Below are 23872 nucleotides of genomic sequence, written 5' to 3'. Positions count from 1 at the left end.
CAATCAATTGAATTTACCACAGGTGGACCTGAGCTCAATTTTGAGTCTCATAGCAAAGGGTCTGAATAATGTATACAAACCTGCTTTTGCTTTGTCATTATAGGGTATTGTGTGTAGATTGATAAAATCAAATATTTCATCTATTTTAGAATAAGGCTGTAACGTAACAAAATGTGGAAAAGGGGATTTTTTGTAGTACGTTAGCTGGTGACGTAGCAAAACTCAGCAAAAAAGAAACGTCCCTTTTTCAGGACCCTGTCTTCAACTGATAATTTGTAAAAATCCAAATAACTTCACAAATCTTTATTGTAAAGGGTTTAAACACTGTTTCCCATGCTTGTTCAATGAATTAATGAACATGCACCTGTGGAACGGTCGTTAAGACACTAACAGTTTACCGACAGACGTTTAGGCAATTAAGGTCACAATTATGAAAACTTAGGACACTAAAGAGGCCTTTCTACTGACTCTGAAAAGCACTAAAAGAAAGATGCCCAGGGTCCCTGCTCATCTGCGAGAATGTGCCTTAGGCATGCTGCAAGGAGGCATGAAGACTGCAGATGTGGCCAGGGCAATAAATTGCAATGTCCGTACTGTGAGGCGCCTAAAACAGCGCTACAAGGAGACAGGACAGACAGCTGATCGTCCTCGCAACACCTGCACAGGATCGGTACATCCGAACATCACACCTGCGGGACAGCTACAGGATGGCAACAACAACTGCCCGAGTTACACCAGGAACGCACAAACACTCCATCAGTGCTCAGACTGTCCGAAATAGGCTGAGAGAGGCTGGACTGAGGGCTTGTAGGCCTGTTGTAAGGCAGGTCCTCACCAGACATCACCGGCAACAATGTCGCCTATAGGCACAAACCCACCATCGCTGGACCAGACAGGACTGGCAAAAAGTGCTCTTCACTGACGAGTCACGGTTTTGTCTCACCAGGGGTGATGGTCGGATTCGTGTTTATCGTCGACTAATGAGCGTTACACCGAGGCCTGTACTCTGGAGCGGGATCAAATTGGAGGTGGAGGGTCTGTCATGGTCTGGGGCTGTGTGTCACAGCATCATCGGACTGAGCTTGTTGTCATTGCAGGCAAACTCAACGCTGTGCGTTACAGGGAAGACATCCTCCTCCCTCATGTGATACCATTCCTGCAGGCTCATCCTGACATGACCCTCCAGCATGACAATGCCACCAGCCATACTGCTCGTTCTGTGTGTGATTTCCTGCAAGACAGGAATGTCAGTGTTCTGCCATGGCCAGTGAAGAGCTCGGATCTCAATCCCATTGAGCACGTCTGGGACCTGTTGGATCAGAGGGTGAGGGCTAGGGCCATTTCCCCCAGAAATGTCCGGGAACCTTATATCTCACAGTAACAACTGGCACATCTGGTGCAGTCCATGAGAAGGAGATGCACTGCAGTACTTAATGCAGCTGGTGGCCAACCCAGATACTGACTGTTACTTTTGATTTTGACCCCCCTTTGTTCAGGGACACATTATTCAATTTCTGTTAGTCACATGTCTGTGGAACTTGTTCAGTTTGTCTCAGTTTTTGAATATTTTTATGTTCATACAAATATTTACACATGTTAAGTTTGCTGAAAATAAACGCAGTTGCCAGTGAGAGGACGTTTCTTTTTTTGATGAGTTTAGTTAGCGGTTAGCCAATTGGTGTTCTCAACTAGTTCAAACCTAGTGAATGCTCCCAAGTCGTTCTTCCAATAACTCCCATAGAATATAAAATGTGGAATAACAACATGTCTTATTTCAGTCTGTGCTGGCCATGATGACGTTAAATCAAAGTGCAAGAAGTGATTGGATTTTCAAAAAGTCATCAATGTAAAGGAATTTCAGGAATATTATTATTTTCACCAAATGTTTTACCTAAATCCAATGACATGGTTAACATTTTCCATTGATTTTACCTTGAAATCACGTTAGTTGACAACTCAATCAAACGTAAATCAAAACTAGATGTTGACCTGACATCTGTGCTCATTGGGATACCTTCAAAGAAGGAATTCAACAACTGTCCTCTGGGAAAGTCCCTTCCTGAATGGTAACAAGACAGAGAGACCAACCACAGAGTCTAAACCTCAACTGTAGAGCACAGTGTCTTAACAGGGTTATTTCTGGTCGCACCCTGGCCTACGATTCAATGCCCTGGCTGACGCTGTTGTTATCATGAGGTGTCTCATCTTCTAGGACCAGCCTGCGAACTTTGAACTCCAACTGTTTGCCAATTGTGTGGGCAGTAGCCTAGCTGGTACTGTCTCTGTTTGTATTCATACTACATGTACCGCCCTGCCAAATTCTCTCTATTTCACACAAAGATAGACACACAGACAACTGCAAGTATGCAACAAAAACAAAAAACACAATGGCACACATCAGGACAGGGGAAAAACTACATGTTCTCTCTCTGTCATTATCCCTCTCTCTGGTGCTCTGATGAGGCCATTCTATTAAACCTAATGAAATTGCTTGTGTCAATAATTGAGTAGGGTGTGGGTTACAGAGCACGGTGGAGGAACAGCAGAAAGGAGCAGTTACTCTGTCCACAATGTGTCACTGGAACCCCTGTTTGTTTGTTGGAAAAATACCTCTGTTAGAAGACACGTACAAAAGGCACAATTATTTTTCGGGCAAGATTTAACTGGCAGTAGGCTAAATGGAAACAGAGTCTCTTTCAGTTTCACATTCTGCAATGTTGCCAGCCCTGATGTCACAAAGTGAGAGAAAAAGACAAATTCTAATTTTTCATTATATCCATTACATGTTGTACAGGGAAAATGGAGTCAGAATTTGTGAACAGGTGAGCGAATTCACCAAAAAACGGGCTTTGTCGCTAGTGAAAGCTTTGTCGCTAGTGGTCATTCTGGTAGCTGCTTTATTGTAATACAGTAACGAATGAGCCCTGTCTCGTAGTGCTGAAATGTAGGACCCAATGATACAGTGCCTTCAGAAAGTATTCATACCCCTTTACTTTTTTCACATTTTGTTGAGTTACTGCCAGAATTTCAAATGTATTGAATGTAGATTTTGTGTCACTGGCCTGCACACAATACCCCATAATGTCAAAGTGGAATTATGTTTTTATCACTGAATACAAATTAATTACAAATGAAAAGCTGAAATGTCTTGAGTCAATAATGTGTTGTATTGGATTTGCCCCAAACATTACACTTTGTATTCAGAACAAAAAGGGAGTTGCTTTGCCACACTTTTTGCATTATTACTTTAGTGCCTTGTTGCTAACAGGATGCATGTTTTTGAATATTTTTATTCTGTACAGGCTTCCTTCTTTTCACTCTGTCAATTAGGTTAGTATTATGGAGTAACTACAATATTGGTGATCCATCTTCAGTGTTCTCCTATCAGAGCCATTCAACTATGTGACTGTTTTAAAGTCACCATTGGCCTCATTGTGAAATCCCTGAGCAGTTTCTTTCCTCTCCAGCAACTGAGTTAGTGACTGGGTTTATTGATACACCATCTGGTGAATTCATAGCTTAACCATGCTGAAAGGGATATTCAATGCCTGCTTTTGGTGGTTGAATCTGTGTTTGAAATTCACTGCTCGACTGAGGGACTTTACAGATAATTGTGGGTGTGGGGTACAGAGAGGAGGTAGTCATTCAAAAAACATGTTAAACACTATTATTGACACAAAGTGAGTCTATGCAACTTATGCTAATTTTTACTCCTGAACTTTAGGCTTGTCATAACAAAGGGGTTGAATACTTATTGACTCAACACATTTCAGCTTTTCATTTTTTAATATTGAGTCAAAACTCCAAAAAACATAATTCCACTTTGACATTATTGTGTGTAGGCCAGTGACAAAAAAAAAATCTAAATTTAAACCATTTAAAATTCAGGCTGTAAGAATATTTTTTGGGGGAGAAAGGATGTGAATACTTTCATTTGGTTGCTTTACAGCCTTATTCTAAAATGGATTGAATTGTTTTTTTCCTCATCTACACACAATACCCCATAATGACAAAGCAAAAACAGGTTTGTAGAAATGTTTGCAAATGTATTAAAACAAATACCCCGAAGGATCACATTTAGAGAAGTGTTCAGACACTTTACTCAGTACTTTGTTGAAGCACCTTTGGCAGCGTTTACAGCCTAGAGTCTTCTTGGGTGATGCTACAAGATTGACACACCTGTATTTGCTGAGTTTCTTCCATTCTTCTCTGCAGATCCTCTCAAGCTCTGTCAGGTTGGATGGGGAGCATTGCTGCACAGCTATTTTCAGGTCTCTCCAGATATGTTCAATCTGGTTCAAGTCCGGGCTCTGGATGGGAACCTCAAGGACGTTCAGAGACTTGTCCTGAAGCCACTCCCGTGTTGACTTGGCTTTGTGCGGTTGTCCTGTTGGAAGGTGAACCTCTGCCCCAGTCTGAGGTCCTGAGCAGGTTATCAAGGATCTCTATACTTTGCACATCTTTCCCTCGATCCTGACTTGTCTCCCAGTCACTGCCACTGGAAAACATCCGTGCTGCACCAGCGGGATGGTGCCAGGTTTCCTCCAGGCATGACATTTGGCATTCAGGCCAAAGAGTTCAATCTTGGTTTCAGCAGACCAGAGAATCTTGTTTCTCATGGTCAGAGTCCTTTAGCAATCTCCAAGCGGGCTGTCAGTGGCCTTTTACTGAGGAGTGGCTTCCTTCTGGCCACTCTACCACAATGGCCTGAATGGTGGAGTGCTGCATTCCATTTATCCCTTTCCAGCCAGTCCTCCCCAATTAAGGTGTCACCAGCAATATAGCATTTGATTGAAATAGCCTAAATCTTTGCTTTTTTATTTGAAGAATAATCAGGAACATTTGAGACAGCTCTAGTCAGGGACAGGCCACCAGACTCAGGGACTGTCGTTGGAAATCAGGGGCATCCGGTCTCTATGCACTAGACAGAAGTTGTTTGACACAGTGTGAGCAATAGAGCAACTGGTGACAGGGAGACCATTTTTACTTCTACATTGATTAAGCTTGGAATAAAACACGCTCACTCACAAAAAGGTGAAGTCTTTAAAAGCTGACTTTATTCAAAAAAAAAAAATGATAGAACTCATACTTGGTGGTATTGAAGTATGACAGTGAAATTTAAATTGTATTACTTGAAGTAAAAGCATAAACAGGCTTTAGGTTTAACCACACGGCACACTCAACGTGCCAAAGTAACGCAACAGAAACATTCAACATACATAATCAAAGCATTGTCATTATTGGAAGGACATTCTGCAAATCCATTGATAGTGTCCCAGAACAGTGCTGCAGTGTTGAGGAGATTGTAGTCTGGAGAAAAGTAACATGCATTGTTACCATTGTAGGATCACTGCTGCTCTATTCCAAGTCAGACTTTAATTGTGGATAAAAGAGTTTGAGGACGACATTGTCAGTTTCACATTTAAATAACAGTAGTCCTCAATTTGAATTAAAGTGTTAAACAGATTAACTGGTGTAAAATAGCTTTAAAAGTAGGCAGGTAAGAAGGTAGATGAGTGCAATTCTTAAACTAGTCATGACAAGTATTTGTTACAGAGAGAGACAAACATGTGCAAAAGTATCATGAAAACTAAAAACATTGGTCTAAAGTACAAATAAGATTAGTAATCATAACTAACACCAATAAGATCAACTGTCGTGGAATATTGGTCAAGCTCAAAAGGTATTGCCAATCTGGCTAAACATGACATACAAGAACATGAAGTGAAAAAAATAAGTGGGTTGGATAAAAGTGCAGCCTGTACGTCATTTCAGTCTCATTCACTGGGGGGTTCAAGAAGTCAAAAACCTCTGCACATTCAATGGCTGACAGCTTTACAGTCATCACATTGTACTAAGAATACAACTTCTTACACTAGAAAACCATAGTAAAAAAAACATATTTACACATAGGAAATGAGAATCACACAGCCAGCCAACTCAATGAGTGAAATGACTAAATGTACAGCAGGTGACAGAAGGGTTGAAGTTAATATTGTAGGAAAGAAAAAAAAAATAAATAAAGTCCCCAGAAATTCTGCCGGGAATAAAATTGAGTAAAAAAAACTTTGAATATCACTGCAGTAGCCCGTGAAACAGTTGTACCCGTGAAACAACAGTACGTGGATATAAGAGGCTTTCCCCATTTACCTAGGTTGGACTCTTGAGCAAGAAAATACCACTATAATATTGAGATGCTAAGGGATGTGGTTGGTGTGATGAGAAGTCCATCATAGGTAGGCGGGGGCTACAGTACATCTTAAATGTCTTTAGGCATGAGCTGTAGGCCACTAGTGACCTGGAAGCGCGTCTCATCTTCAATACCATACTGCTCCAGAGGGTCCTAGGAGAAGGTAATCAGTGTGTATTCAGGTTGTGTAGAGTTACTTTGTTAAGTCTATGGTTAGAAGAGACCATCCAGATAACAGGTCCGTCTGTCTTACCTTGCCGGTCAGCCGGTGGATCTCTGTGCGATAGAAGATCAAGTTCTTCCTCATAAACTCATAACTGTAGGACAGATGAGGAACAGAGTGGCAACTAGGATGAGTCATGCAAAAATAGTCACCCACCCTGGTCCTGAAGAGCTTCTGTAGCTGTACCCTCTGCACTAATAGACAAGTGAAATGGGGCAGTCCTATATTACCTGGCCTTGATGATGGAGTCAATCCACTCCTGACACTGCTCCTGGGAGTCACACTCAAACAGGTACTTCCTCTCTGCCTCATCTAGGAAAGCTGAGAGAAGATTGGTTCTTTAGGACAGCAGTTCCCACAATGTTTTTGTACAGTGACTAAAGCTTAAAAAGGACTTTGTTTTTCCTTTTCTAGTTGAGCACTCTAGCAATGTTTATTCTGGATAAAAGCATCTGCTAAATTACAAAAAAAGTCAAACAAAAGTGGGTCACAGCCAACCAAACAATAAATGCAGAGGAGATCAGTTTTGGACTCACTGATAGAGAAGGCAAGGCTGTCCTCTCTTTCTACCCGACACTGCTCTAGCAACAAGGCACCTTGAGGCTGTCAAGGAGAGAAAAAAAACACACCCACTGTCACTTGCCCAGTCCCCATACAGTCAGAGACAGACATAAGATGGTGGTGGTGACTCTTCCTACCTCCTCCTCATCAGTTCGGAAGTAGAACAGGAAATTAACCACCAGCTTCACCAACCTCCTCTTCACAACTGGCATAACAGATGAGAACAAATGAATGAGCAAATGTCTTCCTGATCATGCCATCAATTTGACATTACAGTAGCCTTCCAATGAATGAGTAACAATTGCTAACCGGCAAGTTAGAGTAGCTAAGATCTAGACTAACGTTAGGTGTTATGGACATCAGTGATAATGATAGTGATCCCACTCGGATTAGTCATACCATCTCCTTTCTTCGGTCCTCGCATGCCAAGTTCCGCCGCCCTCTCAGATGGTTGGCGACTCAACGAAATTAGTTCCTTCTCATTGAAACGCATCCTGAGGCGGTTCACAAATGCAGCACAGGGTTGACCGTTAATTATACAAATCTTTGGTAAGCAACACTCAGCTAAAAAGAGCCATGTCCTTATGGCTGAGGGCAACCTAGCCTAGCTTGCTATTCTGTCAAAATGTCAGTGTTGGTAATATACATCGTTACACGCCTCACTGCGGTAGTTTCATGCGGGTAAACTCGTTTCAGCTAGTTCCTCAAGCCGCCTCCTGCTGCTGCTGTCAGAAGAAGTGCACTTACTTTCAACTACTCGCTGCCTAACTAACAAAGCGTCATGAAATGTGTTGACTTGTGGTTGGTTAAACACTGCGGTCGAAGTGTCCGATACTAGCCTAGCTACGTTCCTAGAAAAAAAAGAAACTTGGACACTCCTTTATATGTGACACTTGCGTTCGTAGTATGGTGACCGTGTGAGGACATTTTGTGGTTGGACTGATACGCATTTGAACATTATAGGCTATAAATTATGGCCAAAGGGATGTCTCAAATTTTAGGGAAGGGAGTAATTAAGATATTGATGTTTTTGGTAATCTAGTTCGTACAGTAAAGCTAAAGAAAGACCGCATTTGACATCGTCAAATTGTGTTTTCTGTACGTTTGTCAATAAAGATATACAAACGTACAAAACTGACGTTCACGCGTGCGCATGAATGTTTAACTTGTGAACAGCGTGATCGAAACGTAAATTAATTGGTGAGTTTTAAAACTAGTAATTATCTGGTAAATGTGGTATTAGCTAGGGTATTGTATTTATTTTACGGAATATACGGCAACCAGATATGAAAAGGTGCCCCGTTTTGTTCGTTTAAAGTTAAAATCGTCATTATGTTGAGCTACCTTGCCGGTTAGCTCAACAAAGCTACTTTAGCTAACATGCGCACCAAAACCCAGTAACGTAGATTAGATGTAACTAATTTGATTTAGTTAATACATGCAGTGCTTTTGATGTAGTAACGTTAAGTTAGCCAATGATGTAGTTATGTTTGCAAATGGATAATGGAACTAGTTAGTATTGGATAAATAGCCAGCTAGTTAATTAATCGCACGCTAATCTATTGGCTAGGTAACGTTACGTTGTTTCAGTTGTTCTGCAAATGCATCATATGAATATATTTTACGTGTTCTCCAATGGTGGAGGTTAGATTGGCAATTGCCAATCACAGCCACAGAGATGGCTAGCTAGTTAAGTAGTTTCCACCTTCTATGCCACAGTGCAGATTAGTTGTGGAATTGATCTATTCAATCTTATTTATTTTGCTAGTGTTTGTTACAAACATAACATTGACAATATTCTTCCTGTATGTTTCTCCAGTCTGAAGACATATTTTCAGACTATTTGACCAGCTGCCTAGCAGCAGGAGGAGGTTTGAAGGTGAGTGAATCCATCGCCCCGCAAAGATGGATTTCCAACACAGAGCTGGGGGCAAGACGGGGAGCGGTGGCGTGGCGTCCTCCTCGGAGAGCAACCGGGATAGGCGAGAGCGGCTCCGCCAGCTGGCCCTGGAGACCATCGACATCAACAAGGACCCCTATTTCATGAAGAACCATTTGGGCTCTTATGAGTGTAAGCTGTGTCTGACACTACACAACAATGAGGTAAGAAAGTGCTAATTTTAACACACCATAACTCCTCTTTATATGATGATACATTTAGGGCGCCCCCCCCCCCAAAAAAATAAAAAATAAAATAATCCTTGGTTAACCTAGAGTCGTCTGTTCAATCGATTGGTCAACATTAAAACATTTATTTTTTCCTACACCCTACAGTGAGGGGAAAAGGGTATTTGATCCCCTGCTGATTTTGTATGTTTGCCCACTGACAAAAATGATCAGTCCATAATTTTAATGGCAGGTTTATTTGAACAGTGAGACAGAATAACAACAAAACAATCCAGATAAATGCATGTCAAAAATGTTATGAATTGATTTGCATTTTAATGAGGGAAATAAGTATGACCCCTCTGCAAAACATGACTTAGTACTTGGTGGCAAAACCCTTGTTGGCAATCAGAGGTCAGACGTTTCTTGTAGTTGGCCACCAGGTTTGCACACATCTCAGGAGGGATTTTGTCCCACTCCTCTTTGCAGATCTTCTCCAAGTCATTAAGGTTTCGAGGCTGACGTTTGGTAACTCAAACCTTCAGCTCCCTCCACAGATTTTCTATGGGATTAAGGTCTGGAGACTGGCTAGGCCACTCCAGGACCTTAATGTGCTTCTTCTTGAGCCACTCCTTTGTTGCCTTGGCTGTGTGTTTTGGGTCATTGTCATGCTGGAATACCCATCCACGACCCATTTTCAATGCCCTGGCTGAGGGAAGGAGCTTCTCACCCAAGATTTGACGGTACAGGCCCCATCCATCGTCCCTTTGATGGGGTGAAGTTGTCCTGTCCCCTTAGCAGAAAAACACCCAAAGCATAATGTTTCCACCTCCATGTTTGACGGTGGGGATGGTGTTCTTGGTCATAGGTAGCATTCCTCCTCCTCCAAACATGGCGAGTTGAGTTGATGCCAAAGAGCTCCATTTTGGTTTCATCTGACCACAACACTTTCACCCAGTTGTCCTCTGAATCATTCAGATGTTCATTGGCAAACATCAGACAGGCATGTATATGTGCTTTCTTGAGCAGGGGGACCTTGCGGGCACTGCAGGATTTCAGTCCTTCACGGCGCAGTGTGTTGCCAACTGTTTTCTTGGTGACTATGGTCCCAGCTGCCTTGAGATCATTGACAATATCCTCCCGTGTAGTTCTGGGCTGATTCCTCACCGTTCTCATGATCATTGCAACTCCACGAGGTGAGATCTTGCATGGAGCCCCAGGCCGATGGAGATTGTTTTGGAATCTTGATTGATTGATTGCTTATGTGGACAGGTGTCTTTTATACAGGTAACAAGCTGAGATTAGGAGTACTCCCTTTAAGAGTGTGCTCCTAATCTCAGCTCGTTACCTGTATAAAAGACACCTGGGAGCCAGAAATCTTTCTGATTGAGAGGGGGTCAAATACTTATTTCCCTCATTAAAATCCAAATCAATTTCTAACATTTTTGACATTTTGGTATTCTGTCTCTCACTGTTCAAATAAACCCACCATTAAAATTATAGACGGATCATTTCTTTGTCAGTGGGCAAACGTACAAAATCAGCAGGGGATCAAATACTTTTTTCCCTCACTGTATGTGTTTTAATAAAATCAACTATATGTAGGCTACTGAGCTTGTCTGATGCTTTTAGCACAATGATTTAAATTATTAAGACACAAATGATTTGAGGGAGCCAGAGATCAAGATAGCCTAACAAGAAGAAAAACTGTTCCCGACCCTCTTCCTCCGCTGCTGCTGGCCTTCGCAGATTCTGTTGTTATGCTCCTAAGAGGTTACACCAGGAGGTGGCAACCATTTCCATTTGGAGTGCCAATATATCTTACCATTTCTACCGATCCGCGTGCCAGTTATGATTTTCGTGGAACAGTTTAATTAAATTTAAGTCTTCGTATCGCAAAATGATTGTGGTTAATCAAAATTCTAAAAGTAAGTTCTATTGCCGTTGCCAACTATGAAAAATGGCCTACAAATAAAAACATTGCAGCCTGCAGGTAGAAAATATCCTTATAAATATCCTATATATCGCATTGGCTATGCATGGCCTGTCTGCAAGGAACTTGAAACATTGTGTCAACTATTAACTTGGGTCTGGCCTGAAGCTCACTCTAGCAAACTTGCAACATTGTCTCAAATATTCTGGGCCTTCAGAGTTTCCAGCTCCAGTAAGTTTCGGACAGACATAGCTGTAGGCTATTTGCGCAAGGGATAAGAAGTAATCAGGTAGGCCTATTTTATGATGTTTCCACCGGATAAGAGTGACATTTTTTCCCTCTCTTTCAAGCTGAGTGGTTATCGAAAGAAAGCAGGAACGATTTAAAAAAAATAGGCTACTTTGAGGAACTAAACTCAGCAAAAAAATAAACGTCCCCTTTTCAGGACCCTGTAAAAATCCAAATAACATCACAGATCTTCATTGTAAAGTGTTTACACACTGGTTCCGTTGCTTGTTCAATGAGCCTTAAACAATTAATGAAGATGCACCTGTGGAATTGTCGTTAAGACACTAACAGCTTACAGATGGTAGGCAATTAAGGTCACAGTTATGAAAACGTAGGACACTAAAGAGGCCTTTCTTCTGACTCTGATCTGAAAAACACCAATAGAAAGTTGTCCAGGGTTCCCTGCTCATCTGCGTGAACGTGCCTTAGGCATGCTGCAAGGAGGCATGAGGACTGCAGATGTGGCTAGGGCAATACATTGCATTGTCCTTACTGTGAGACGCCTAAGACAGCGCTACAGGACGGACAGCTGACCGTCCTCGCATTGGCAGACCACGTGTAACAACACCTGCACAGGATCGGTACATCCGAACATCACACCTGTGGGACAAGGTACAGGATGGCAACAACAACTGCCCGAGTTACAACAGGCCTACAAGCCCTCAGTCCAGCCTCTCTCAGCACTGATGGAGGGATTGTGCGTTCCTGTTGTAAGTCAGATCCTCACCAGGCATCACCGGCAACAACGCCGCCTATGGGCACAAACCCACCGTCGCTGGATCAGACAGGTCTGGCAAAAAGTGCTCTTCACTGACAAGTCGTGGTTTTGTCTCACCAGGGATGATGGTTGGATTCCCGTTTATCGTCGAAGGAATGAGCGTTACACCGAGGCCTGTACTCTGGAGCGGGATCGATTTTAAGGTGGAGAGTCCGTCATGGTCTGGGGCGGTGTGTCACAGCATCATTGGACTGAGCTTGTTGTCATTGCAGGCAATCTCAACGCTGTGAGTTACAGGGAAGACATCCTCCTCCCTCATGTAGTACATTTCCTGCAGGCTCCTCCTGACATGACCCTCCAGCAATGCCACCAGCCATACTGCTCGTTCTTTGTGTAATTTCCTGCAAGACAGGAATGTCAATGTTCTGCCATGGCCAGCGACGATCCCAGATCTCAATCCTATTGAGCACGTCTGGGACCTGTTGGATCAGAGGGTGAGGACTAGGGCCATTCCCCCCAGAAATGTCCGGGTAGCCAGGTAGCCTAGGCCTAATTCTTTGCATAATCAGATTTGTGTCCTTACTCAACATTGACAGGAGCCAAAACTTGTTTTCTACAAGTGTAGCCTAGGTTGTGCAGTCTACAAACAATGTGTCCACTCCGACCATGAGAACGCTAAAAGAATGTAATAATATATTGAGTGCATTGACATAAATGAACGTATCCAAACGAACATTGTGGACTAGAAATGATGTTAATTACCGATGCATTTACTACTGGTAATACTGTTGTGCCATCCCCGTGTCCTCCGCAATGGATTAGTCCACTGAGACAGTCATGGATGACAGGTCAAAAGTTTGCACACGTCTACTCATTCAAGGGTTTTTCTTTATTTTGACTATTTTCTACATTGTAGAATAACAGTGAAGACATCAAAACGATGAAATAACACATGTAATCATATAGTAACCAAAAAGTGTTAAACAAATCAAAATATATTTTAGATTCATCAATGTAGCTACTCTTTGCATTGAGGACAGCTTTACACACTCTTGGCATTCTCTCAACCAGCTTCACCTGGAATGCTTTTACAATAGTCTTGAAGGAGTTGATACATATGCTGAGCACTTGATGGCTTATTTTCCTTCACTCTGCGGTCCAACTTATCCCAAACCATCTCAATTGGGTTCAGGTCGGGTGATTGTGGAGGCCAGGTCATCTGATGCAGCACTCCATCACTCTCCTTCTTGGTTAAATATCCCTTACACATCCTGGAGGTGTGTTGGGTGATTGTCCTGTTGAAAAACAAATGATAGTCCCACTAAGCGCAAACCAGATGTGATGGCGTATCACTACAGAATGCTGTGGTAGCCATGCTGGTTAAGTGTGCCTTGAATTCTAAATAAATCAGACAGTGTCACCAGCAAAGCAGCCACACACCATCACACCACCTCCTCTATGCTTCATGGTGGGAACCACACGTGGAGATCATCCGTTCACCTACTGTACGTACGCCTCTTGGAGGAGGGAACGCTACATCTCAACTCCCCGTGGAGTGAAAAAGTATGTGATTGTTGGTGCGGGGAAAGACAGAGGCAGAGAGAAATACAGTTTACAGGTAATTTATTATTCCTAAACACGGTAAGGTGGGGAAAAGGGGCTGGTCAAATAATAATAATCACAGGCAGAACAGTTGAAACTGGAGCAGCAGCACGGCCAGGTGGACTGGGGACAGCAAGGAGTCATCATGCCCGGTATTCCTGAGGCATGGTCCTAGGGCTCAGGTCCTCCGAGAGAGCGAAAGAAAGAGAGAATTAGAGAGAGCACACTTAAATTCACACAGGACACCGGATAGGACAGGAGAAGTACTCCAGATATAACAAACTGACCCTAGCCCCCCGACACATAAACTACTGCAGCATAAATACTGGAGGCTGAGACAGGAGGGGTCAGGAGACACTGTGGCCCCATCGGATGACACCCCCAGTCAAGGCCAAACAGGAAGGATATAACTTTCAAAGTTCTTAATTTTCCTAGATGTCTTAAAGTAATGATGGACTGTCATTTCTCTTGGCTTATTTGAGCTGTTCTTGCCATAATATTTACTTGGTCTTTTACCAAATAGGGCTATCTTCTGTATACCACGCCTACCTTGTCACAACACAACTGATTGGCTCAAAAACATTAAGAAGGAAATAAATTCCACAAATTAACTTTTAACAAGGCACACCTGTTAGTTCAAATCAAATCAAATCAAATGTTATTTGTCACATACACATGGTTAGCAGATGTTAATGCGAGTGTAGCGAAATGCTTGTGCTTCTAGTTCCGACAATGCAGTAATAACCAACAAGAAAATCTAGCTAGCAATTCCAAAACTACTACCTTATAGACACAAGTGTAAGGGGATAAAGAATATGTACATAAAGATATATGAATGAGTGATGGTACAGAGCGTCATAGGCAAGATACAGTAGATGGTATTGGCTACAGTATATACATATGAGATGAGTATGTAAACAAAGTGGCATAGTTAAATTGGCTAGTGATACATGTATTACATAAAGATGCAGTAGATGATATAGAATACAGTATATACACGTATACATATGAGATGAATAATGTAGGGTATGTAAACATTATATTAGGTAGCATTATATTAGGTAGTTGAAATGCATTCCAGGTGACTACCTCAAGAAGCTGGTTGAGAGAATGCCAAGAGTGAGCAAAGCTGTCATCAAGGCAAAGGGGGTGGCTACTTTGAAGAATCTCAAATATAAAATATATTGAGATTTGTTGTAACACTTTTTTTTTTTTTTGGTCACTACATGATTCCGTATGTGTTTTCATAGTTGTGATGTCTTTACTATTATTTTACAATGTAGAAAATAGTACAAATAAAGAAAAAGCCTTAAATAGGTGTGTTCAAACTTTTGACCGGTACTGCATATATATATTTGCAAATGCTCGACTATAAAATCTTGGTCGACCTACAGACTTTCGACCAAACAACTGACCAGTCGACAAAATGTGGTCAGCCCTAGTTCAAAAGGTTCATTTGAATTCATGATCTTAAACGTTTTCTCGTTACAGGGCAGCTATCTGGCCCATACACAGGGAAAGAAGCATCAGACCAATTTGTAAGTACATATCGATTACCACTTAAAAAAATATTTATATAATTGAAGAACTTTGTATATTTGGTGTTGCTCACTTCCCTGTTTTGTTGAATGCAGAGCGAGAAGAGCAGCCAAAGAAGCAAAAGAAGCCCCTGCCCAGCCAGCCCCCGAAAAGGTGAAGGTCGAGGTCAAGAAATTTGTGAAGATTGGTCGACCAGGGTACAAAGGTAGGTTATGTGTTTTGATGTTAGTAAGTCATCAACGATTCAATGACAGCAGAACAATCTGTTATGTACTGTCAGGGTTCTCCCCAGGATTTTCTAACAAGGTGGTGCTGCTGAGTGTGGGTGGGTGTGCAGTGGCCCCAATTTTTGCGTTCTTGAATAGCTATAAATGCCATTTTCTGCAACCTCGAGCAAAAATAGTCCTTAAATGATAAAGTTTAAAAAAAATAGTTGGGCAGTCCACAAGGTGGCGCAGTGTCCCTCTTACATTCTTTGTGGAGAATCGTGGAGCTGAACTGATATTACTTCCCTTGTCAACAGTAACCAAGCAGAGAGATCCAGAGAGTGGGCAACAGTCTTTACTTTTCCAGGTGAGTCTGAATGAGACATGGACATAATTAACATGGTTCAAATGTTATTGGTCACATACACGTGTTCAGCAGATGTTATTGGTCACATACATGTGTTCAGCAGATGTTATTGGTCACATACATGTGTTCAGCAGATGTTATTGGTCACATACATGTGTTCAGCAGATGTTATTGGTCACATACATGTGTTCAGCAGATGTTATTGGTCACATACATGTGTTCAGCAGATGTTATTGGTCACATACATGTGTTCAGCAGATGTTATTGGTCACATACACGTGTTCAGCAGATGTTATTGGTCACATACACGTGTTTAGCACATGTTATTGGTCACATACACGTGTTCAGCACATGTTATTGGTCACATACACGTGTTCAGCACATGTTATTGGTCACATACACGTGTTCAGCACATGTTATTGGTCACATACACGTGTTCAGCACATGTTATTGGTCACATACACGTGTTCAGCACATGTTATTGGTCACATACACGTGTTTAGCAGATGTTATTGGTCACATACACGTGTTTAACAGATGTTATTGCGGGTGTAGCAAAATGCTTGTTGTAGCGAGATACGACAAGGTCAGATCAATGGAGGGAAAGCAATTTCTACTGTTCTGAGTCTTGGGACATACTGGTTACCTTGAGTAACTGTCCTTCTCCTCCCTTATTAGATTGATTACCCAGAGATAGCGGAGGGCATAGGGCCCAGGCATCGCTTCATGTCTGCATACGAGCAGCGCATTGAGCCCCCAGACCGTCGTTGGCAGTACCTTCTACTGGCTGCAGAACCATATGAGACCATCGCCTTCAAGGTGTGTGTCTTCATTTGGACCTAAGGGAATCCCCAATCACTCCAATTTGTCTTTGCCTCGTACTGACAAATCATACCTGTTTTGTATGTTCTGTATTTCTGCAGGTGCCAAGCAGAGAGATTGATAAAGCCGAGAGTCGCTTCTGGACCCACTGGAACAAAGATACAAAGCAGGTTTGGTACTGGTGCTGACAGTCCCATAGATGGTTGTATCTTCCGAAGGATATTTGAGTATTAATAGAATCCTGAACTGAATGTACACGTCATTTAATCCCCCCCAATATCTTTCCAGTTTTTCCTCCAATTCCACTTCAAGATGGAGAAATCCCTCGCTCCACCCAGCGGACCCGTGCCCCCGATGGGTGTAAAGCGCCCCCCTCCGCTGATGAGTGGGATAGGTCCTCGGCCCCCCAATGAGGCCATGCCCCCTCCACCCCCAGGGGGGATGCATATGCCTCCTTTGCCCCCTGGTGCCCCTGGCCCTCCTCAGATGCACCACCATCATCAGATGCAACACGGTGGCCCCGGGATGGGCATGCCACCCCTGATGAGACCCCCGCTCCCTTCTGACAGTCATGGAGGAATGCCCCATCAAAACAACTGATTGTGTTTGCCTATCGTTTGGTTGCTATTACACTACAGTGCCCCTTCATTGAACTGTGTCAAGTGTACTGTTTCAATGTACACTTTCTAAACTGGATGACACGTTGTTAATCCACATGCTTTTTTACCGACGGACCATATTCATTAGGTTTTGTACACAGTTGCCAAGGGAATTTTGTCATACTGAAATATTGTCTCTGGCAGCATCTACACTCGGGGTACTACTCCGAATTAAGCAGTGTACATGTCATGGCCATGCATTCTAAGTGTTCTGCTAGTGTGGATATTGTAAGGTGGTCATTGTTTTGTGAGCTCTGTAATAGCACCAGTATGAATAGATTCCTCTGTATTGTAGATTTTGAGCCCTCTGAATTAAACAACATCTTTGACAATCCACAATTCATCTTTAAATATACTTTTTTTTTTATAATAAAGAATGTGGAAAAGTGAGTTGTGTCTTGTGATATTACTCTGTGCTTGGCTGGAAAGAAAATGTGTTTAGCTACAAAGACAATATATGCTTGTGGAATAATACAATACTTCTTTGTTTCTCAAAGAGTACACAGGGAAAGCTTTATTGATGTGTCCAATGCTTTGTGATGGAGATAAGGTAGCAGAAATTAGATGTTACAAAAGTTTTTTTTTTTTTCCAAGTACAGTATTTACAGTGTTATCAAAAAAATTACATAAATTGCCCAGGCAGTCTGAAACATCCAGCATTGCTATAAAGAGGCCCCAGTTGAGCAGTTATTTTACAATAGCACCCTTACAATTCATCAATTAAGTCTCATCTTTACAATACAAACCACAAATCATTCAATATTCTAAGCAAGAAGTACATGGCAGACTAAGAACTGGTTTGCTCTTCTGACTGGCACTTGTAATGGCTGCCAATGAGCCAACAGCATGTATTAGTTGTAAGTGATGTGGCCTCATTATACAATTACAAATGGAGAACTAGATCTATCGTACTCCTTTACTAAATGTTTCATCAGCGTGGTGTTTGCCTTAAGATTTACTGGCTTTTGACTTCATAACCTTTTGTAGCTTCTTGGGTTTTACCTCATCTTCCCCTTCATTTATTTCCTCTTCCTCATCCATGTTTTCCACATCTCTCAGCTTGGCCTGTTTTCCCTTTTTCTTTCCCTTAGTTTCTTCATCCCTCTCTCTCTTGGCCCTCTTGTCTTTTGTCTTCCCCTCTCTGCCTTTTACAAGTTTTCTCTCTGGTGTTCCATTGCCTCTCAGGCCCTTCAGCGACCTCTCTCGAACCCTTTTCTTCACTCGACCTTGTTTGGTTTCCCCTTCATCAGCTTCTTCTTCATTATCGTCATCAATGTCAGGTAACCACCAGAAGAGCACCTCATACAGAGACGTCTCAGGCTGCAGAAACAGGAAATAGTCAAAAGCAAACAGAAGTGCAGAACATCTTTGGAAAAAGGTACCACAGGCTAACTTAAACACTGCATGAGTATGTACTTTATACTCATAAAACAACATACTATTTGAAAATGCTGTGGTGTTTGTGTTAATGTCTCGCTCGTTATCAAACTTAAGAATCTGATTTGGGAAAATTGTCCAGGTAAAGCGGTCAATCAAATCAGAGACATGCGTAGGGCACTATCTGTCTGGTGTCCCTTTCTGCCAGCTATGCATTCTGAGGTAGAAATGGATGGAATTGTTGTGGTCCCATACACATTTTCAGCGAATGTTGTATGACGTGAATGTGTATTTCAAGCACGATTCAACTTAAGCCTGTTGAATGGAAGTGTGAGATTCCATACACATGCAGCTACAATCTATATACTTATCCATATTTTAATGGATTGTCCAGCTAACTGTCAGTGACGGTAGTAGCTGATCTGCAAAGTGCAGATGAAAACCAGCACACACTGCAGGCTTTTATGAGTGCTGCTTGGCATCAAATCTCCTGTAATCCATACCATGTCGGGAATGAGGTTTCTGAGCCCAGAGAGACGGGAGAGTATTTTGTATGTCTGTACCACTACCTCCTGTGGTTGGACTTTGTGTCTCAGCGCGGAGCGCCTCACAGTCAGTGCAATGTCATACTCCTCTTCCTCCACACCCCGTCCACCTTTTATGGTTTCTATAGGATGACAGGACAATCACATCCGTCATGGAAATCACTTTAATCATTAATGACAAAGTACTTTTTTAATTCCCAGCACCTCAGAGGTGTGCCAGTTCTCCTAAGGAAAAGAGATGATTTACTGTATACAGTATACTGTATGTAGTGGGGTGTGGGTTACACTTGTCTACTTGCCGTGTAGTTTCTGAAAGACAGTGCTGACCAGCAGGATGGTGATGGCTATGAACAGACAGCGGTTGAGGGTGACCCCTTCCCAGGGTGTCTCTATCTGGCTCAAGTTCTGGAGAGACATAGCTTTTCGCAGAGACACTGCGATACACAGAGAAGAAGAGAAACAAAGACAGGGGTTATAATAGCATAAATCAGGTGTCTTTGACATGTTTTTGAGAGATAAAGAGAGAGAGTTTGGAGAGAGAGAAAGAGAGGTGGGCTCACTGCTTCTGGCAGGGAGACTGGGTTCTCTGGGCATCATCTTGGGGACTTGCTGCCTAGCTGGAGGTTCCTGTTGAGAAGGCATTGTCCTCTCCTGGAGGGTCCGCCTTCTCTCCTGAGTGTACATTTCTGCAGAGAAACAGATCAGAGTTAGCCAGGGGGATACTCACTAGGTTGACCACCACCATAATAAAGTACATCTATTGGGAGCAGGCAAGGACATGGTGTTGGTGGTGTATACTCTAACGGCTAGTGGTGCAGAACGGGTGAGTAGAGTGTGAGAGAAATGAGATGAGGGAGAGAGAAAATACATACTCGGTTGTAACTAGAGGATAGGGGCTTTGCTAGTTAAAGCTCCCCAGTAAGGCTGTGTGAGGTGAATTCACTCCGTGGTGCTCTTAGGACCAGAGATCATATTACAATGACGTGGTAACTATGTAGAGGAATGCTGCTACCACCAGCCTGCACCACTCACATGTTATTAGACCGCAGGGTTCTGGAATAGGGACCCTAACGGTTTTAGTATACTTGGTGTAAAGACTTCTTGACCCCAACGATAACCTTAAAAGATAAGATAACGGTATATACACTCAGTTTATTAGATACACTCATTTAGAACCAGCATATTCTAACGTTCAGGAGAACAGTAACTGAATGCCTTGATGCCCGTCTGCCTGCTTTATATAGCAAGCCACGTGACTCACTGTCTGTAGCACCGAACCATTTACGTGAATGGGGGGGTTTAGGTCACACAGCTGGTAAAGGAGACCAGGCTTGGTTGTGTTTCCTGGTCCAGTGGTACTTGGAATAAGGTCTATATTTACTTCAATCTGTGATTGATTGTCTGCCACACAGACTGAAACAGTGTCTGACTCACGCTCTTTGTTGTGGTCAGTGAGCTTCAGTTGAGTCAGTGTGTGTGTGTGTGTGTGTGTGTGCGTGTGCGTGTGTGCGCGTGTGTGCGCGCGCGTGTGTGTGTGTGTGTACCTGGTCTGTGGACAGGCTTCTGTGGTGGAGGTTCTGGTCTGGCTAACTCCTCAAACTCTTCTCCATCCCTGCCCTGAGAGAGAAAGAGGAAACAGAGGGGGAGAAAGGAGGGAGAGGGTAAGAGGCGAGAAGAGATTTATAGGATTGTCACAGTTAATTATGTTACAATTATTTTTCCTGAGACACATACAGTATATAGGGGGTAGAAACAAGACACAGACTTTATATTGTCAATGCATTTGGTCATTTGGCATACCTATGGCTTAGTTGCTATTTTTAGATGGGAGTTTTTTGCTTGCTGTCGATATAGACGTGTAAATGAAATGAATGATGACTGGATAATTATACATTGAGTATACCAAACATTAAGAACACCTTCCTAATATTGAGTTGCAACCCCCCCCCCCCCCCCTTTCCCCTCAGAACAGCTTAAATTCATCAGGGCATGAACTCTACAAGGTGTCAAAAGCGTTCCACAGGGATGCTGGCCCATGTTGATTCCAATGCTTCCCACAGTTGTGTCAAGTTGGCTCGATTTCCTTTGGGTGGTGGACCGTTCTTGATACACACAGGAAACTGTTGAGTGTGAAAAACCTAGCAGCGTTGCAGTTCTTGACACAAATCGGTGCACCTGGCACCTACCTGCATACCCTGTTCAAAGGCAGTTAAATATTTTGTCTTGCCCATTCACCCTTTGAATCCCACATATACACAATCCATGTCTCAATTGTTTCAAGGCTAAAAAATCCTTCTTTAACCCGTCTCCTCCCTTTCATCTACACTGATTGAAGTGGATTTAACAAGTCACATCAATAAGGGATCATAGCTTTCACCTGGATTCACCTGGTCAGTCTGTGTCATGGAACTAACAGGTCTTAATGTTTTTTATAAACTGGGTGGTTCGAGCCCTGAATGCTAATTGGCTGATAGCCGAGGTATATCAGACCGTATACCACGGGTATGACAAACATGTCTTTTTACTGCCCTAATTACATTGGTAACCAGTTTATAATAGTAATAAGGAACGGCTAAGGGCTGTGTCCAGACACTTCGCAATGCGTCGTGCCTAAGAACAGCCCTTAGCTGTGGTATGTTGGCCATATACCACACCCCCTCTTGCCTTATTGCTTAAGTATACTCAGTGTATAATCAGTCATTACAGTAGAATATACTGTGTAATTATAACCAACACATATGTAACAGACCGTAGTAAAGCAACAACAAACAACAAAGGCGTTAGGCGTCAAGGCAACCTCTCCGGCACTTGAGTAACTTCAGGCCCAGTCTACTAACCTAAATTATTACATTCTAATCCACTGAAGCCATAGTTGAGGATATTACATTTCTGATTGAACCTTGAACTGATCTTATAACAGTCCTAAAAATAGTGATGAGTCGACACTATAGAGAAACAGACACACAAACAGGCATGGATAGTTGCAGAGGATGCTATGATGTTCCAGCTGGGATAGCAGCTTGTCTCCCCAACCGTATGGCCTGACCCCTAACCCTTGACCTCAGACGGAGTGCGTCTTACCTGGTTCGACATGAGGGGTGCCTCAGAAAACATCAAGGACCTTTGTCAATGAGCAGTTGTCCTGGAGCAGGGCCGGGGTGGTGGCAGAGACACCCTCTGTGTGGAGGGTGACAGCCAAGCACAGCTGCAGCATTGAGAATGAAAAAACAAAAAGCATTGAGTGTCAGCCAGAGGGGTTGAACGATGCTGGGTGGACTACATGCCAGCTGCCAGATCCAGAGATAGAGGTATGGGGAGGGAGAATGAGGGATGGGGGGAGAGCAAGGGTTATGCTAAATCAGGAATGGCCACTTCTGATGCTGCAGGGCTGCTTTGTATACAGGCTTGTTCTAGACCAGCATGAACCCATGTTCAATTATTGTCAATTATTCAAATATTTGTCAATGTCAATGAAATTACCCATGGCTGCTTAGAATTTGACATTGATATTGTGGGTCAATATGAAACACAGACATGTATTATTTTTTCCATTATGCTTTTTGGGCGACAACTGTACTGTTCATTGTTTCTGTACCGTATGAGGATGTACTTTACAGAATTGACCACCAGGGTGCGGTACAAGGCAAGAGGTAGAGGCCAAGCCAGGTCATGGCTGGGGCTGGGACATGTGGTTGAAGTATTCTGTGCGTCTCATTAATCAGTGTTACCTAAGAGAGAGAATAGGGTCCTTTCAACAGACATTTCAATATGATTAGATATACTATTGTGTGTCCTTTGTGATAGCCGATAGTGTACTAACTCTGGGAAAATGGGAAAATGCAGAAGAATGGGTTAGGGTTGGAGACAGAGTGTTGGAGGGGCTGGGTGTGCAGGGAGCAAATAGCTGGGAAGCAGGATTAGCTAGTGGGGAGGAAAGATGAGTCATCATGTCATTGTTAGTGCCAGGGTTAGCCTTCCTGGTACTGCACGCGATCCGGACGGTGCCCGTCAGTGGTCACCCGCTATCGACCTCGCCCATGGGCACAGGATCTGTGGCACAAATGACATCATATTCCCCAGAAAGGGTACTACTTTTACATCGACCATTCAAATCCTATTCCTCATACAGTGCACTACTACTGTTGACTATTGATCAGAGTCTGCAGAGTAGTGCAGTGCAATGGGAGTCACTGTCAGAGCTGGCTATTTGCCCCCTGGGAAGGACATTTTACAGTAAGACTGGTTAAATGACCCTGCGATTCTACACCAGGCGCTATCCGTATATGTATAGCATACATTACCTACCATATATGTATAATATACATTATCTACCACATACAGTTGAAGTCGGAAGTTTACATACACCAAATACATTTCAACTCAGTTTTTCACAATTCCTGACATTTAATCCAAGTAAAAATTCCCTGTCTTAGGTCAGTTAGGATCACCACTTTATTTTAAGAATGTGAAATGTCAGAATAATAGTAGAGACTGATTTATTTCAGTTTGTATTTCTTTCATCACATTCTCAGTGGGTCAGAAGTTGACATACACTCAATTAGTATTTGGTAGCATTGCCTTTAAATTGTTTAACTTGGGTCAAACGTTTCGGGTAGCCTTCCACAAGCTTCCCACAATGAGTTGGGTGAATTTTAGCCCATTCCTCCTGACAGAGTTGATGTAATGGAGTCAGGTTTGTAGGCCTCATTGCTCGCATAAACTTTTTACGTTCTGCC

At 42.7% G+C, this 23872-nt stretch overlaps 3 protein-coding genes across 4 annotated transcripts; 1 reads left to right on the top strand and 2 right to left on the bottom strand.

Annotated features, from left to right (window-relative positions):
- Nucleotides 1-5035: 5035 nt before the first annotated feature.
- Nucleotides 5036-7862, bottom strand: LOC139386567 (pleckstrin homology domain containing, family J member 1). The gene is made up of 6 exons (XM_071132221.1): nucleotides 7374-7862; nucleotides 7112-7179; nucleotides 6950-7016; nucleotides 6644-6734; nucleotides 6444-6507; nucleotides 5036-6343 (listed from the first exon to the last, which is right to left on the bottom strand). Exons 1-6 carry the CDS (start codon nucleotides 7465-7467, stop codon nucleotides 6260-6262), a joined length of 468 nt encoding a protein of 155 aa, XP_070988322.1. The 5' UTR covers nucleotides 7468-7862; the 3' UTR covers nucleotides 5036-6259.
- Nucleotides 7863-7893: 31 nt separating this feature from the next.
- LOC139386566 (splicing factor 3a, subunit 2) lies at nucleotides 7894-17604 on the top strand. Its single transcript, XM_071132220.1, has 8 exons — nucleotides 7894-8174; nucleotides 8794-9077; nucleotides 15113-15159; nucleotides 15256-15365; nucleotides 15684-15733; nucleotides 16412-16552; nucleotides 16657-16725; nucleotides 16844-17604. Exons 2-8 carry the CDS (start codon nucleotides 8880-8882, stop codon nucleotides 17153-17155), a joined length of 927 nt encoding a protein of 308 aa, XP_070988321.1. The 5' UTR covers nucleotides 7894-8174; nucleotides 8794-8879; the 3' UTR covers nucleotides 17156-17604.
- A 93-nt stretch (nucleotides 17605-17697) lies between these two features.
- On the bottom strand, nucleotides 17698-22379 carry LOC139387066 (transcriptional regulator ATRX homolog). Of its 2 annotated transcripts, none has more exons than XM_071133050.1 (6): nucleotides 22218-22379; nucleotides 20681-20753; nucleotides 19697-19822; nucleotides 19436-19570; nucleotides 19161-19258; nucleotides 17698-18534 (listed from the first exon to the last, which is right to left on the bottom strand). In XM_071133050.1, the coding sequence occupies exons 1-6, from the start codon at nucleotides 22248-22250 to the stop codon at nucleotides 18163-18165; spliced, it is 837 nt and encodes a 278-aa protein (XP_070989151.1). In that variant the 5' UTR covers nucleotides 22251-22379; the 3' UTR covers nucleotides 17698-18162. The 2 variants fall into 2 exon arrangements, with proteins under 2 accessions (XP_070989151.1, XP_070989150.1); XM_071133049.1 differs by having other exon boundaries at nucleotides 17927-18534; nucleotides 19095-19258.
- Between the last annotated feature and the right edge of the window lie 1493 nt (nucleotides 22380-23872).

The sequence above is a fragment of the Oncorhynchus clarkii genome, chromosome 28, assembly GCF_045791955.1.
Source record: "Oncorhynchus clarkii lewisi isolate Uvic-CL-2024 chromosome 28, UVic_Ocla_1.0, whole genome shotgun sequence".
In the NCBI taxonomy this organism is placed as follows: Eukaryota; Metazoa; Chordata; class Actinopteri; order Salmoniformes; family Salmonidae; genus Oncorhynchus; species Oncorhynchus clarkii.
Note: the sequence above shows the minus strand (reverse complement) of the source record. Positions and strands in the feature narration are given on the sequence as shown.